At 64.7% G+C, this 14,573-nt stretch overlaps 4 protein-coding genes across 4 annotated transcripts; 3 read left to right on the top strand and 1 right to left on the bottom strand.

Moving 5' to 3' along the window:
- Positions 1-278: 278 nt before the first annotated feature.
- Positions 279-4,121, top strand: JCM10292_006669 (uncharacterized protein; the record flags this gene model as incomplete). The annotated part of the gene is made up of 12 exons (XM_076652820.1): positions 279-633; positions 711-1,433; positions 1,502-1,570; positions 1,672-1,750; positions 1,817-1,889; positions 1,957-2,081; positions 2,136-2,320; positions 2,385-3,138; positions 3,224-3,295; positions 3,355-3,436; positions 3,507-3,651; positions 3,736-4,121. 12 exons carry the CDS (start codon positions 279-281, stop codon positions 4,119-4,121), a joined length of 3,048 nt encoding a protein of 1,015 aa, XP_076501635.1.
- Positions 4,122-4,209: 88 nt separating this feature from the next.
- On the bottom strand, positions 4,210-5,686 carry GET4 (the record flags this gene model as incomplete). Its single annotated transcript, XM_076652821.1, has 6 exons — positions 4,210-4,338; positions 4,406-4,772; positions 4,838-4,988; positions 5,051-5,127; positions 5,192-5,267; positions 5,389-5,686. 6 exons carry the CDS (start codon positions 5,684-5,686, stop codon positions 4,210-4,212), a joined length of 1,098 nt encoding a protein of 365 aa, XP_076501636.1.
- Positions 5,687-7,485: 1,799 nt separating this feature from the next.
- PIK1 (1-phosphatidylinositol 4-kinase) lies at positions 7,486-12,164 on the top strand (the record flags this gene model as incomplete). The annotated part of the gene is made up of 10 exons (XM_076652822.1): positions 7,486-7,604; positions 7,877-7,978; positions 8,036-8,126; positions 8,188-10,819; positions 10,876-11,077; positions 11,163-11,319; positions 11,376-11,526; positions 11,585-11,794; positions 11,910-12,060; positions 12,131-12,164. 10 exons carry the CDS (start codon positions 7,486-7,488, stop codon positions 12,162-12,164), a joined length of 3,849 nt encoding a protein of 1,282 aa, XP_076501637.1.
- A 240-nt stretch (positions 12,165-12,404) lies between these two features.
- Positions 12,405-13,613, top strand: MRPL22 (mitochondrial 54S ribosomal protein uL22m MRPL22; the record flags this gene model as incomplete). The annotated part of the gene is made up of 4 exons (XM_076652823.1): positions 12,405-12,740; positions 12,854-12,958; positions 13,132-13,231; positions 13,354-13,613. 4 exons carry the CDS (start codon positions 12,405-12,407, stop codon positions 13,611-13,613), a joined length of 801 nt encoding a protein of 266 aa, XP_076501638.1.
- Between the last annotated feature and the right edge of the window lie 960 nt (positions 13,614-14,573).

Genomic DNA, 14,573 nt, shown 5'->3' on the forward strand with positions numbered 1-14,573 from the left:
CACTGCACCAGGGAGGTCCCAGACGCCGACAGAACCAGCAAGTTGGCGATTTCTGCGAGTGCTGCGAAGACGTTGGAGGCAGAAGAGCGACTTGCGCGGCCGGCGAAGGTCGAGCCGCAACAGTGCGTGTCCCTGTCGCCTACCGAAGCCAGAGCCACCAGGAGAGGCACCCAGGCCTGCGTGTAAATATCCTGCGACCCACCTGAGCGCCCTCGGCGGCCTCGATCTCTCCCTCGCCTCCCCACCTGAGCCCGGTCGCGGCTCTCGACGCTCGCAAAATGGCGCTCACGAGCTCGACCGACCTCGCGACGCTCTATGCGACGCTCGGCCAGCTGCGCCTCGCCCTCCCGCTTGTCCTTCTCGGGCTTGTGGCCGCACGATGGGCTGCAAAGGCGCTCCTCGGGATGATGGACCGCATCCAGTCGGCTGGGTGGCAGGTCGAGGACGACGTTTATGGTCCTCCGGAGCGGGACGAGGCGGCCGAACGGCGAAAGAGGGATCGCGGAGGCGACGAGGAAGACGAGGACGATGTCACGCCCGTCGTAACCAAGTCGAAGACCGTCAGGCGGGGTCTCGTGCTCGGAACGACGGGTCTGGTGGCGTTCAGCTACTTTGGAGACGGCGTCGCCCAAGGTGCGACCCTCTCGTCACGCAACGAAAGCGATAGAGCTGATATTCGTTCCGCTGCGGCGCCCTCGCATTCGCAACAGTCGTCGCCACGCTCATCACCTCGCGCTATACGCCTGACGAGCCGCTGTACGACAATCTAGAGTGGTACTCGCCTGGAGGACTCGCCGCGTTCGCCCTGCTTAGCCTCGGCTTGTTCTACGAGGCGCGGCGGAGCGACAAGAGCGGCGCAGTGGGCGAGTCTCCCTGGCCCACGACCCATCCGCGGGTCATCTCGTTCGTCGCCCTGTGTCTCGAGGCGGCGACTCTGGGCGTGTACGGCCGCATCCTCGCGACGGACTCGTCCATCGACCCCAAAGCAGACGCTCTCCCCTTCATCCACCTCGCCCTCCTCTCGTCGCGCGTCTTGCTCATTGTCGCTCTCCTCGCCTTCCAATTCCGCCCATTCTACCGCGCGACCTTCTCCCCCGCTTCGGGCGTCCCACCCTCGGAGCGCACCTCCCTCCTCGGCAGCTCTACCAGCGCCTCAAACGGCTACTCAGCCATCCCCACGGCGGCGTCGACTCCCTCGGTCCTGCGCGGCACGCGCATCCCGTCGAACCGCCCGCCCGACCCGAAATCGCTCTCGGTCCTGACGCTCTTCCACCGCGTCAAGCTCCTGTTCCCGTACCTGTGGCCGAGCCGCTCCATCGTGCTGCAGGTCATCGCGCTCGTCTGCTTCGGTCTAATGCTCCTGAAGCGGTACCTCAACGTCGCGAGACCGATCTTCTTCGGGCGCATCATCTCGGACCTCAGCGCGGGCAGGCGTGAGCTTGTTCCGTCTGCAGCCTTAACAGCTTTGGCGCTCGTCTGACTCGCATACTCGCTTGCGCAGCTCCGTACGTATCGGTCGGACTTTACTGCCTCGTCGCCTTCCTGTCCGATTCCAACTCGATGCTTTACCGTGAGTTCCGGCCTTCTCGTGTCGCATCGATGGCTGCGCGGGTCAGCGCAGGCGCATGTTGGATAACGGGAAGAACAGGAACCGACGACTTAGTGATGCAGAATACCTCTGGCTGCCCATCGAGCAGTACAGCGAGCGCGAGATGGCGCTGCTTGCCTTCGACACCCTCCTCAACCTCTCGCAAGTCCCCTCGCCCGTCTCCGTACTCTGTCTGTCGAAAACTTGCTGACCCCAACATACTTGCAGGCTGGCATACCACACGCGCCGCAAGACGGGCGAGCTGTTGCGCATACTGTCGCGCTCCGAGGCGATCAACGACGTGCGTGCAGAAGCCATGTGTCGAATTTTTGATCTCCTGTACACACAACTGACGCACACATGCACAGTTCTTTGAGCTCCTGATCTTCTCCTTCATCCCGATCTTGATCGACCTCCCCGTCGCTTTTGTCGTCCTCTGGGTCAAGTACGGCCTTGCCGTCGTTGCCGTAGTCACCGTCGTCAGCGTCATCTAGTGCGTCAGCTGTTCCTGTGCATCGTCCTGCCGTACTGACCCTGCGGTATCCAGCGTCGCAACGTCAATCACGCTCGCCGAGTCGCGCACGAAGCTGTACCGCCAGCTGCGCGACGAGTCGCAGTACATGCACCAGCTCAAGACGGACACGCTGTTCGGGTTCGAGGTCGTCAAGTACTTTACCGCCGAGAGCTTTGAGGCGCGCAGGCTTCGTGACGCGATGTGGCGGTACCAGCGCGGTGAGGCCCTTTCCTCCTACTCCTGTGTACCAGCCCAGTGACTGACGCATTTTCCATGTCTCAGGCTATTTCCGCGTCTACAGCGCGTGGAATTCGCTTTCGCTCCTCCAAAACGGCATCTCGAACTTCGGCATCCTCGTCGTGTCTTTCATGCTCGCGCACCGCGTCGTTACGGGCGAGATGGACGTCGGTCTCTTTGCGACCTTCATCTCGTACTACGGCCAGCTCCTCTCGCCGCTCAACCAGATCTCGTCGCTGTATCGGCGGGTGATGAGCAACGCGGTCGACACGGAGCAGCTCATCGAGCTGCTGAACGAGGCGCGCGAGATCCGGGACAAGACCGACCCGGTCGAGCTCGAGATCGACCCGCTCGAGGGCGCCGAGATCGAGTTTGACGACCTGCGCTTCAGCTACGACGGCAAGGTCGACGTCCTCAAGGGTGTGTCTCTCCGGGTCCCGCGCGGCAAGAGCGTCGCGCTCGTCGGGCCCTCGGGCGGCGGTAAGAGCACCATCACGCGCCTCCTGTACCGCTTCTACGACGTGTCGGGCGGCGCGATCCGGATCAACGGGCACGACGTGCGCGACCTGAGCCAGCGCAGCCTCCGCGCCGCCATCGGCCTCGTCCCGCAGGACTCGGTCCTCTTCAACAGCTCGGTGCGGTTCAACATTGCGTACGGCGGGCTGTCGAGGCTCAACGCCGAGGGAAAGGCCGAGGAAGGGAAGGATCTCGCGATGGACGAGATCGTCGAAGCCGCCAAGTCTGCGGCCATGCACGACCGCATCATGTCGTTCCCCGACCAGTACGAAACCCTCGTCGGGTGCGTCTGCGCTGATACCTACAGCTTGCTTGATCTGGCCCGAAGCTGATGAGGAGACGATTGACTAAATCGCGCGCTCTCGCAGTGAACGAGGCATGCGCCTCTCCGGCGGCGAAAAGCAGCGCATCGCCATCGCGCGTACCATTCTCAAGAACCCGTGAACCACGCCGCCCATTGCCCTGTCTGTCCTCCGCTCACTTCATTTTGCACGAACAGGCCGATCCTTGTGCTCGACGAGGCGACCTCGGCGCTCGACACACACAACGAGCGTCTGATCCAGACGCGTCTCCGAGAGCTGGTGCGTCCGCCTCTCACCTGTCTGAACTGCTTGCCAATTCGGCGAACTCACCGTCGTCAATGCACTGCAGTCGCAAGGCCGCACGAGCTTGATCATCGCGCACCGCCTCTCTACCATCGTCGACGCCGACCTGATCTGCGTCCTCAAGGACGGGCAGATCGTCGAGCAAGGGTCGCACAACGAGCTGCTGCAGATCGAGGCCGGTGTCTACGCCGGTGCGTCGCGCAGCGCCGTTTCCGTCTCTTCCTCTTATTCAACACCGGAAGAATGCTGATTGACGTGCTTCACAAACTGCACAGAGCTGTGGCAGAAGCAGATCGAAGGCCAGGACTCGACGCTCCCCTCTGCGGCGCCTTCTGGCACGCAGACGCCCGTCCCGCAGGCCGCTGCTCCTGCAGCCGCCGCACCGCCTACACCTGCCGATACCATCGCAGAGGCGCCAGGTCCGAGCGGAGAGGCCAGCACAGCTAGTACGGCGACGGCCGACACAATCGCGGCACGAGCAGGAGCGAATGAGCAACTTGCGCAGACGGGTCCCGCTGCATCTGCGACAAACGAGCAGGAGGTGCCGGCGGCAGCAACCGCTAGCTCGACGTCAAATGGCGAGGCAGCTGCGACAGGCCCTCCTGCGAAGAACGGCAAGGGCGGGCGCGGGAAGAAGCGCGGCGGCGGGAAGAGGAAGTAAGGCTTGCAACTATCATCCTCTCCAGCACCTTCCCAGAGCAGACGGTACCGCAAAGTAGCTGTATAGTACATGCCGGTGGGAAGATACGCTACCGGCCACCAATCGCGGGAGCGCCGCCACCTCCGCCGCCAAACATAGACGCCATCATGTCCATAAGCGGGTTGCCCTGCCTCGCGGGCTTGAGCCCGAAGTGAATCTCACCGAGCGCGGCCGTCGCCTGTAAAGTGCCAGAAACATCAGCAACCCACGTTGAGAGGGTAAGAGCGAAGGAGGGGAAGACGCACGTCCTTGACCTCGGGCGCACGCAGCCAGGGCACCTGTTTCTCGTACCTCGCGAGCAAGCTCTGCCACACCTTTGTCCCCTGCCCCCTCTGCGTGCGCCACTCGCCGCCGACCTTTACCTTTTCGACCGACTCGCCGACGCCCGCCTGGGCGGCGCGGAGAGCAAGCTGGAGAAAGTTGAGCGACGCGAGCTTGGTCACGACGAGTTCGTCGCCCGGCGGGGGCGCGGCGGGCGAGGTCGCGAGTGGCGAGGACGGGGGAGGGAAGGGGAAGGCGGCGACGCGAAGGGTCGGGTAGGCGGCGAGCGCGAGCGCGAGGAAGTGCGAGAGGAAAGTGCGGGCGGCGAGGATGAAGGACGACTCGAGGTAGCTGGGGATGCAAGCTCAGTCAGTCGAGCGGAACAGGGTTGGGCGACAGGCTGGAGAGGGACGCACCTGAGGGTCCCGCGAGCAGCGTAGCGACCAACGGCTGCCTCCTTCTCCGGGTCCAGCTTTGACCAGTCGAAGAGGACGGTCGCAAGCGTCTGTGCGGCATCCTGAGTCGGGCAGACGAGGAGGTGGAGCGAGGCGAGGTGGTAGTCTTGCTCTGGGAGCGGAATGGAGGAAGGTCAGCCAGGGGTCGAGGGAAGGGCACGACGGACAGCGCACCCTTGTAGAGCGTCTCGCCGAGGTACTGGTGGATCTCGACGTCTCCCGCAGGGCCCGAACCGGTCTTGGCGGTCCACCTGTGCGCACGAGAGTCGGGTCAGCAGCCATGTGGGGGAGGAGCGAGTCGCGACGGCGACGCACGAGAAGATGGCGTCGGTGAGCGTCTTCCTCCACGCGCCAGCAGGGCCCGTCAGCGCAATCAGCTGGATCACCTTGGCTGCAGAGTGCGAGTCGAGACTGTCAGTCCTGTGGTCTTAGGAGCCTCAGCCCCGACAAGCTCCGCCAGCGGGCACGGTGACATGACGCAGGCTGGCCAGAGCGGTACACGCAAGACTGACCGCGCTCGTCCTTGCCACAGCCGACCTCGCGGGCGGCCCAGACGTCGTCGACGAGCATGACGCCCAAGTCGACGCCGCTGCCGACCTGGCCCTTCTCGAGCAGGCGGCGGGCGGCATCCCAGAGGAGCTCGGCGGCCTCCTGGGCCTTCTTGTCGTAGGGGAGGACGGACCCGGCGGGCGGCGGGTTGCGGCGGGGCGGGGCGAGGAGTCGCGTCGCGGTGGTGCGGGCCTTCTGGTGCGCAGAGTAGAAGTCGCCAGAGTCGAGGTGCTCGAGCACCTGCTGCAGCGCGGCACTCATCCTCGGCAGATCCTCGTCCAAGGCGGGAGAGCGGAGCAGTCGGCAAGGCGCGAGCGACGACGACAACGACGACGACGACGGGGAGGTTGTCTTCCTCCAGTACCGGCACATCGAGCGTTATGGCTGCATGGCTAGATTGTCGTACTTGTTGGCGCCTGCTCGGCATATGCAAGGCTTCCACGCCGCCCTCCACGTCGACCCTCGACTTGCTTTCGCTTCCGCGCTGGTCATCTCCGCTTCCTGCCTGTCTGCCTGCCTGCCTGCCTGCTTGTCTTGTCTCTTGAGTAGCTTGCCTACCAACGCGCCCCGAGCTACTCGAATCACTGCTCCGTGTCTGTCATGCCCTCGACGACAGAAATGCAAGAGTAAGTCCGCTTCATCCGCCCGTCGCCGTCATTCACAGCAGCCAGGGCAAAGTTTACCAAGACTGTACATCAGGCTGTATCCAGAGGTGCGCCGACGTCGCGCCACGTAGAGCACAATCCCGTAACGAGAACTCGACCCTCCCCCTGGCGAGCAGCACTACCGCTGCAGCCGCATCCTGGCCGGCACGCCTTTCATTGTGGCCGTCACCGGAGCCGACTGCATCGTCGTCCTCGCGCAGCGATCGCTTGACAAGGTCTCGCCGCTGCAGGAGGAGTCGCGCCTGCGCCGCGTTCAGCAACTGACGGATCGCCGCTGGCTCATCCAGACCGATATGCTGCCTCTCATATCCATTTTGCCTTTGGGACCAACCACTGAAGCGCACGAGCATTGTGCAGGGTCCGCCAGCGAGGTAAAGGGCCTGGTGACCTCCGCTCGACGCGCAGCGAGCGAGTCGGCGACTCTCGAAGGGGTCGCCGACAAGGTAGACGAGCACCTCCAGGTTTGCCACCGCCCAGCACAAATCCTGAAGCTCATCGGCTGACACACCTCAATTCTGCTGATCAAACAGGACCATGGTCACCCTCGCGCCATCTCCTGCTTTCTCGCCGGATTCGACACGACGAGTGCGACGAGCCCATGCGCAGCATCCGTACCGCAGCTCTACGCGTCAAGTCTCTTCGGCAGCACAACGCCGTGGAAAGCCGTCGTGCGCGGGTCGGCCTACGAGCGCGCCATCCAGGCGCGGCTCGACCAGACGTGGCGCGAGGGTCTGAGCGAGGAAGACGCGCTCAAGGTCGCGTACGAGGCGTGTCTGTCCGAGCCCAGTCGCGAGGGGAGGGGCTGTGCAGTTGCGCGGCAGCTGGACGTCACCGTCTTCAGGCTCGGCAAGGAGGATGAGAAGGAGAAGTTCGTTGCGCAGGCGAGTCGTCTCTTTTTTTCCTTTCTTCGCTGTCTCCTTATCTAATGTAAAGACGTATTGTTCCGCAGCCGCTCTCGATCGAGGAACTCGCGGCCAAACTGGCGAGCGTGCGCGTGTTGATTGCCGCCCCGTCGCCTCCGCCTTGCAGAGAACTGCTCCGTAGGCACGCCAGTGCAGCGGTGCCCACGCCAGCGATCAGCGAGCAAGCGTTCCTCTTCACTTTGGCCGTGGCGGGAGTCAGCGTAGTGCTCTGGTCTGTGTATCAGGGATGAAGGGGGAGAAGGGAAGAGTGTCTCGAGTGACAAGTGCTTGTTTTCGCGTGTTTTCATCTGCCCGCCGTACGAGGACAGTCTCTGTCTAGAGTGTGAGAGCGGAACACCGCCGGAGACGAGGTGCGACAAAAGTCGCGTCGTTCGGGACAGCGGGGGCCGACACGAACCCTCGGCTCGTTCCCCCTCCGCCCGCCTCACCGCGCCCCGTGAAGCGCGCAGACGAGACGCAGCAGCGCGACACGATGAGCTCGGCCGACCGGCGCGCGGGCTCGGCGCTCGAGCGCAACGGCGGGAGCGGGTCCGGGTTGCTGCTCCGGCTGTTCGAGAGCAGCTTCTTCGACGTCCACCTCGCCATCGGATAGTGCGTCAACGGGTTCACTGCGGCTGTGAGGGTTTCTACACGCGATGGCACACGCGCTCGGCGCGCCAGAGGAGGATGGACGCGAGTTGGCGGCTCATCAGCTGCGAGACGTCGACGCGTCCTGGCGACGCCAAGGCGATCTGGGCGGACCGGGAGCTCTTGCGCTGCGTCACAGCCACGAATGCCAGCGTTCGGGCGACCGCACCCGCGCGTCGCAGTCGTTGTGGACCCCTTGCTGACGGCGACTTCGTGTTGCACCTTCGCGACTACAGCCTCAAGACGTACCCAAACTCGATCGGCATCACGCACTACCTCGTCAACCGCCTGCGCTCGTTCGAGTACGAGGACGTCGAGTTCTACTGGCCACAACTTTGGTGCGCAACCTCGCGGATCCGCCCGTCGTTCGTCGCTCATTCGTTGCCTCGGTGCAGCTACCTCGTCATTACCCGCCCGACACCCTCCACCGCACTCGAGAACTTCATTCTCGAGCGATGCCAGGAAGACTCGCACATTGCCGTCATCGTGCGCCATCACACCCGCCTGCCTCCGTCGACCTCCTGCTAATTCTGCGCCCTGTCCGCAGACCCTGTGGTACCTCCAGGCGTCGCTGTCCGACCTTGCAGCTTCCCCAAAGTCGGACCATTTCGCCGCGTGCCGCCGCATCCTGAACCGCGTACAGGGGATCATCTTCACCGACCCTCCGACTCCCCCTTCGACCGCCTCCTCCTCCTCGCCCGAATCCGCCGCTGCCCCGTCATCCGCATCACCAGCAAACGACGTGCCTGCCGAGCCTCCGCAAAAGGTTAATGCGCCGCAAGCCTCGCTGGTCGGCATCGGCCTGCTCCTCGCCGCGATTGGCATGCCCGGCCTCGTCAACTCTGCCGGGCGGATGGTCGTCGAGCAAGGGCGGCGGATAGAGCAGCCGAGCAAGGAGGACGCGCTCGACGCTGCGGCCGAGGAGAAGGAGATTGCGGCGCGCGGCAACAGCGAGAGCGAGAGCGAGGGCGAGAAGGAGGCGGCAACGGCGGTGCGGGCCAAGAAGACCGAGGGTCAGGCGCGAGCCAAGGTGACGCTGAATGGGAGCGCGAAGGGCAAGAAGTCTCCCAGCGCGGGCGAGCGGACGCCGGCCAAGCGGAGCGCGACGCAGCCGAACTACCTCCCCGGAGACCGCATCACTGCGTCGCCCAAGATTCCGCTGCCGCCGTCTACGCAGGAGACGCGGTCAATGTCGTTCCTCCCCTCCTCACTGACTCCCACCACGCCGACACCCAAGTTGAGTGCAGCTGGCGGCAAGTCGCCGCGATCCCCGGCCTTCCTGTCGGCGGGCGCAACAATGCAGCGACGAGGCTCGCTCGTCTCGCCCGAAAAGGCTGCACCCTCTCAGTCGACCCCTTCGCTTCCGATCACGTCGCAATCCGCATCGAACCTCCTCGCAACGTCGCCCAACAGCACGAACGCACACCTGAGCGGCACATCGCTTCCCGGCTACGGCCTACCCCGCCCCTTCCTCTCGCGCTTGCTCCTTCTCCAGGCATGCCGCTCGCAGCTCGACCTCCTGCGCAGCCTGCAAGACATCTCGACCCGCCTCGTCCTCGTGCCCAAACCCGCCCGCCTCTCCTCCCTTCGTGCCGAGCTCACCGTGCTGAACCACGGTCTTCCGCGCGGCTGCTCTCTCGGCATGACCACTCGCGCGCCGACAGTCGCCGACCCGACCGCCGTGCCGAAGCCCGTCCTCTCGCTCGCCCCGCCAACCTCGCCATTCGACAAGCCCGTCCCGCCGCATCCGCGGCGGAAGCAGGCCCGGATCGTGCGCATCTCGCCGTCCGAGGCGTCGGTGCTCAACTCGGCCGACCGCGCGCCGTTCGTCATCTACGTCGAGGTACTCGAGGAGGACCTCGACTTTGACCCGGACCGCCGCAGCAACTGGGAGGACCTGCGGCGCGCGCTGCGCGAGCGCGACGGCCTCTCGAATCCTTCAATCGGCAACGCGGCAAAGGTCAAGGAGCTTGCCGACTCGACGCACAGTCTGCGCAGAAGCCTCGAGAGTGGGCTTGAGCAGGTTGGCCACGCTGTCGACACGCCCGCTACGCCGGGCAAGGCTGCCACGTCCGGTTCAACGCCGACGCAGACACCTGCGCCGGGTACGCCGTTCGCTGAACGGGCAGCCTTCGCGCTCGGCAGCGGACTCGACGACGACGCTGCGACACTCGATATTGACAGCATGCCCGAGCCGTCAGGCGAGATGGACCTCGTCGAGCAATTGTATGGCGACGTCTCGCTGCGTGATGAGGCGCTGTTACAGGTCTCAGGCGAGCCTGAGGAGGTCGAGATCCACAATCGCCAGGCGGACGAGCTCGCGTGGAAGCGCAAGGACGAGGCGGCGCAGCAGCGGCGGCGAGGATCGACTGCCTCCTCGGGTACGGCGCGCAGCCGTGCGTCGATCAGCAGCGCGAGCGGCGAGCCTGCCGCGCTGGTCAAGCCTGCGCGGCGGCCATCGCACACCGCAAGCGGTGCCGCCCGGCCAGGCGGGCGCTCGATCCAGTCGCGCGCGCCGATCTCGCTCGACGACTATGCCGAGCGGATGCGCATGGCCGCCATCATGCTCGCGCAGCTCGACGCTTCGCAGACGGCGTCGCGCGGTGTGGTTGGCGCGGGGACTGCCGCGGCAGGAACGCTCGTCAACCTACCTGTCGCGACAGTGGCAGGTATCGGCGGCGTTGTCGGCGCAGGTCTCGGCGCAGGTCTTGGCGCAGTCAAGGCGCGATTGACGAAGAAGGAGACGGCGGCAGCCTCGGCGGGGCAAGGCGGCGCGGGCACGCTCGCGAGCCTCGACACCGCCTCGGCTGCAGAGGGCGTCAGCGCCATCGCGGGCCAGCCACCGCTCAATGCGCAGGCCGCAGCGCTCTCGCACGCTGCTGCGGAAGCGAGCGCCGCGTCGGGCGCCGCGCCGTCGGCCTCGACTGCCTCGATCGGCGCTGCCGGGTCGTCGACGCCCGCGCCTCTCCCGACGCAGCGCCCGCGCGTGCTCGCGCCGCAGGACGCGGCGGCGATCCGCGAGCGCATCATGAGCGAGATGCTGTCGCTCGAGGAGGAGCGCATGGAGCGCATGCGCGGCGACACGCTTGCGCGCAGCGGGTGGAACAAGTCGACGGGCGCGACGGGCACCGAAGACAATTCGGTCGTCATGCGCGCGGTCAACAAGGACGACCCGTCTGGTGCGCATTGTGCTCGCAGTTTGCGCTGACTCCGGCTGACCTGCTTTTTCGCGCAGGTGCCGTTCTCGGCGAGTCCTTCACGGCCAAGAAGGCTCGCATCCGCGCGGCGTCGCCATTTGGCCACCTCCCGCAGTGGTCCATCATCTCGTGCATCGTCAAGACGGGCGCCGACCTGCGGCAGGAGCAGCTGGCGGTGCAGCTCATCAGCGAGTTTGGGCGCATCTGGCAGGAGGAGCAGTGTCCTGGCTGGGTCTACTAGTGCGTCGACCTTGCTCTTGAGACCCTGCTGCCATGAGCGGCATACTCGCCACCTCGACCTTGCGCTAATGCTCGAGACACGCAGCTTTCGCATCCTCGTGACGTCGGAAAACAGCGGTCTCATCGAGACGATCAACGACGCCGTGTCAATCCACTCGCTCAAAAAGGACGCCTACGCCCGCCGCGCTGCGGACGGAACGCAGGTCTTCGACTCGTTCACCCTCTACGACCACTTCGTCAACGTGCGTTCTTCCGCCACGCCTGGCTGTCTGACAAAGCTAACGTTCTCCCTGAACAGACCTTCGGCCCGCCCGAGTCCAAGACGTTCCGCAAGGCGCAGGACAACTTCATCGAGAGTCTCGCGGCGTACTCGGTCATCTCGTACCTCCTCCAGCTCAAGGACCGGCACAACGGCAACATCCTCCTCGACCTGCGGGGGCACCTAATCCGTGCGTGATCTTGTTCCGCTGCCAGCAACGATTTTCGCGCTGACGGCTTCTCGCGCAGACATTGACTTCGGCTTCATGCTGTCCAACTCGCCCGGGTCGATCGGGTTCGAGATGGCGCCGTTCAAGCTCCCGCAGGACTACATCGACATCCTCGGCGGGTTCGACTCGCCCAAGTTTGCCGAGTTCCGCGCCTTGTTCAAGCGGTGCTTCCGCGACGCGCGCAAGCACGCCGAGCGCATCATCACGCTCGTCGAGCTCATGCAGAAGGGTGCGTCGTCGGCTCTCCCACTTGCAAGGCCAGAGCGTCATGTCGCCTGCTCTTGGACCCTCGTCTTTCCGAATGGTATGTGCTGACGACCGCCTCGCTGTTGCAATTCCCGCAGACTCGTCGCTGCCGTGCTTCGCCAATGGCGACCTGACGTCGCAGCAGCTGCGCGAGCGCTTCATGCTGTCGCTGCCGCAGGCGCAGCTCGACGACTATGCCGACAAGCTCATCCTCAACTCGGCGCAGAGCTCGTTCACGCGGCTGTACGAGTGCGTGGCCCTTCCTCGTCTTCCTTTCCTTACTCTGCGGTCCTGACCCAGCCCACTTCGCGCCACGCAGCTTGTTCCAGGGCTACTCGAATGGCATCTTGTAAGACTTGCGGTCTGTTTTGGTTGTGCACAGAGGTTGTCGAGATAGTCCGCGAGGCGGATAGACTTGCATCTGGCTGTAACGGTTGCATTTTCGTTTCAGTGGCCTGGTCTACAGGATCGCTCACAAGGCTGAGCAAGTGTGCACGGGCTGTCCCGCGAGAGGACGAGTCTGTGGCGGTCGAGAAGAAAACACTCGGCGAGCGAAGTGAGCCTTGCTCCGCCCCCCGCTGCGCCCGCGCACGATGCAGAGCTCTTCGCGCAGCGCGCTGTACACGCTCCACACGCTCTCGCGCACGCTCCCGACCGCCCGGGCGCTCGCCCCGCGGCCAGCGGCGCAGCCTCCGCACCACCAAGTGCGCAACGCGTCGTGGTCGCTGTCGTCGATCCGCGACCTGTTCCCGCGGACCAGCAAGCGCACCACGACCGACGACAAGGCCGGCGCAACCACGCAGAGCCTGCAGAAGGAGCAGAGCGCGGCGCCAAAGGGTCTCTTCGACACCGCCGTCGAGGACGAGGACGTCGCGCTGAGCCAGGAGAGGAGCGGAGTCGCACCGAGGCAGGCCAAGCAGACTACTTTCGTGCGTCCCTGGATCCTCGGTGCTTGCTCTCAGGCGTTGTCGCAAGCTGGAGCTGATCCTCTTCACTCTCCCTCCCTGTCCATCGCTACGCTCTCCCCTGGCCATGGAAACAGCACAAGTCGTCGACAGCCAATTTCAAGACATCGAGGCGCAAGCTCAACGACCTGGCACGGCTGATTGCAGGGCGGACAGCGGACGAGGCGATTCTCCAGCTGCAGGTGCGCTCCCTTTCTATGCAAGGAGTTTGGCCGGTCCTGCGCTGTGGTCTGCGGCTTCGCTCAAGAGGTAATCTCGAGCGATGCTGCTCAAACGCAAGCCTCGAGCTGGCCACTATACAAAACTCCCGCACGGCCAGTCCCGCTCACATTGCATGCCCCTCGCGCACACACAGGCGTCGCAAAAGAAGCAGGCACCACGGTTGCTGTCGATGGTCGCGCTGGCTCGTGATCACGCCATGGCCAAGGGACTGAAGCGCGAGGAGCTCGTGGTCGGTGCGTCTCTTCTGCCTCGCGATCCTGCCTCTTGCGCTCGCGCTCCTCGCGCCGCAACGCAGAGACTTTCTGCCGCGGACCAGTAGATCGAGCGGAACAGTACTGATGATTCGACTCTGCAGCGCAATCGTGGGTGACCAAGGGCCCGTACCTCCAGCGCCTCGACATCAAGGGCCGCGGCCGCTTTGGCGTCAAGCACCACCCCTCGGCCAAGCTGCACGTCCTCCTCGCCGAGGGCGCGACGGACGAGGAGCGCCGCCGCGTGCGCAAGCGCGACCAGTGGCGCCGCAGCATCCGCGGCCTCACCGAGGGCGACGGCGTCGGCGTCGGGCGCGGCGCGCGGCCCATCATCAATGCCGAGATGGGCGTGTGGAAGTGGTAGATGTTGTCCCGAGGCCCGGTCGGGGCGGTGTATGTATTGTACGAGCAGTTACGCACTCCATCGTCTTGTTGCAAGGGAGCGTGAAGCGCATCCGACATGGTCCTGCCGCTGGTAGTCGGTCGGAGCTCTCATGATATTACCGTTCTGCGAATATCGCAAAGTCGGGCAGTGACAATCTGCCCTCTCACGAACAAATCGGGCTTTACTGACAAGCATGCATTGCGAGAGGGCTGCGAAATGGCAGGAGACGATACACTGGGGATGCGAGCAGCCGATACAGGGTTGCGAGGGGGTCTGTGAGCGGCGACAAGCTGTCAGTCAGAGCAAAGATGAGGAGGGAGAGAGGCAGGCGCACCGTGACAGGGAGAAGTCGGCTACATGCTTGCGAGGGGCGCGGAACGACGAGGAGACGGGATTGGCCGCGGGCGGCTATCAGATGAGGCGGAACATGTTGCGCTTTACTGCGGGTCCAGATAGCAGAGTCAGCACTCCTGGAAGACGGCCACGAGCAGCGGACGCGACTGCTCAGCAGCCACGAACCTCCTCGACGAGTCCCGTTCCGCGCCCGACTCACCATTCGGCGCCAGCCCCTCCGGCTGCCCATTCACGAGCGTCCCGAGTGCAGCCGAGTCCCCGCCGCCGAAGCGCTCTTCGAGCAGCTGTTTGTACGCGAGCGCAGGGTCGACACCCGTCGCTTTCGCCTGCTCGCGAGCGCGCGTCTCGAGATCCTGTGCGACGACGATTAGTCGGAGGGCTCTGTTGGAGAGAGGGAGAGAAGGAGACGCACGGGCTTGTTCAGTTCTGCGGGACGTGCTGTAGATGCTGGTGCGCAGGACGACGAGGCGGTGCTCGAAGCTGTCGACGACTCGTGCGCGGCAGACTCGCTCGCCGGTCGAGTGGCAGTCGATTTGGCTCGAGCAAACGTGCGCGAGGCTATTGAGCGGAGCATGGTGCGGATCT

This window comes from Rhodotorula paludigena (genome assembly GCF_050403205.1).
Source record: "Rhodotorula paludigena JCM10292 DNA, Rt_paludigena_JCM10292v1_ctg93, whole genome shotgun sequence".
NCBI classification, from domain to species: domain Eukaryota; kingdom Fungi; phylum Basidiomycota; class Microbotryomycetes; order Sporidiobolales; family Sporidiobolaceae; genus Rhodotorula; species Rhodotorula paludigena.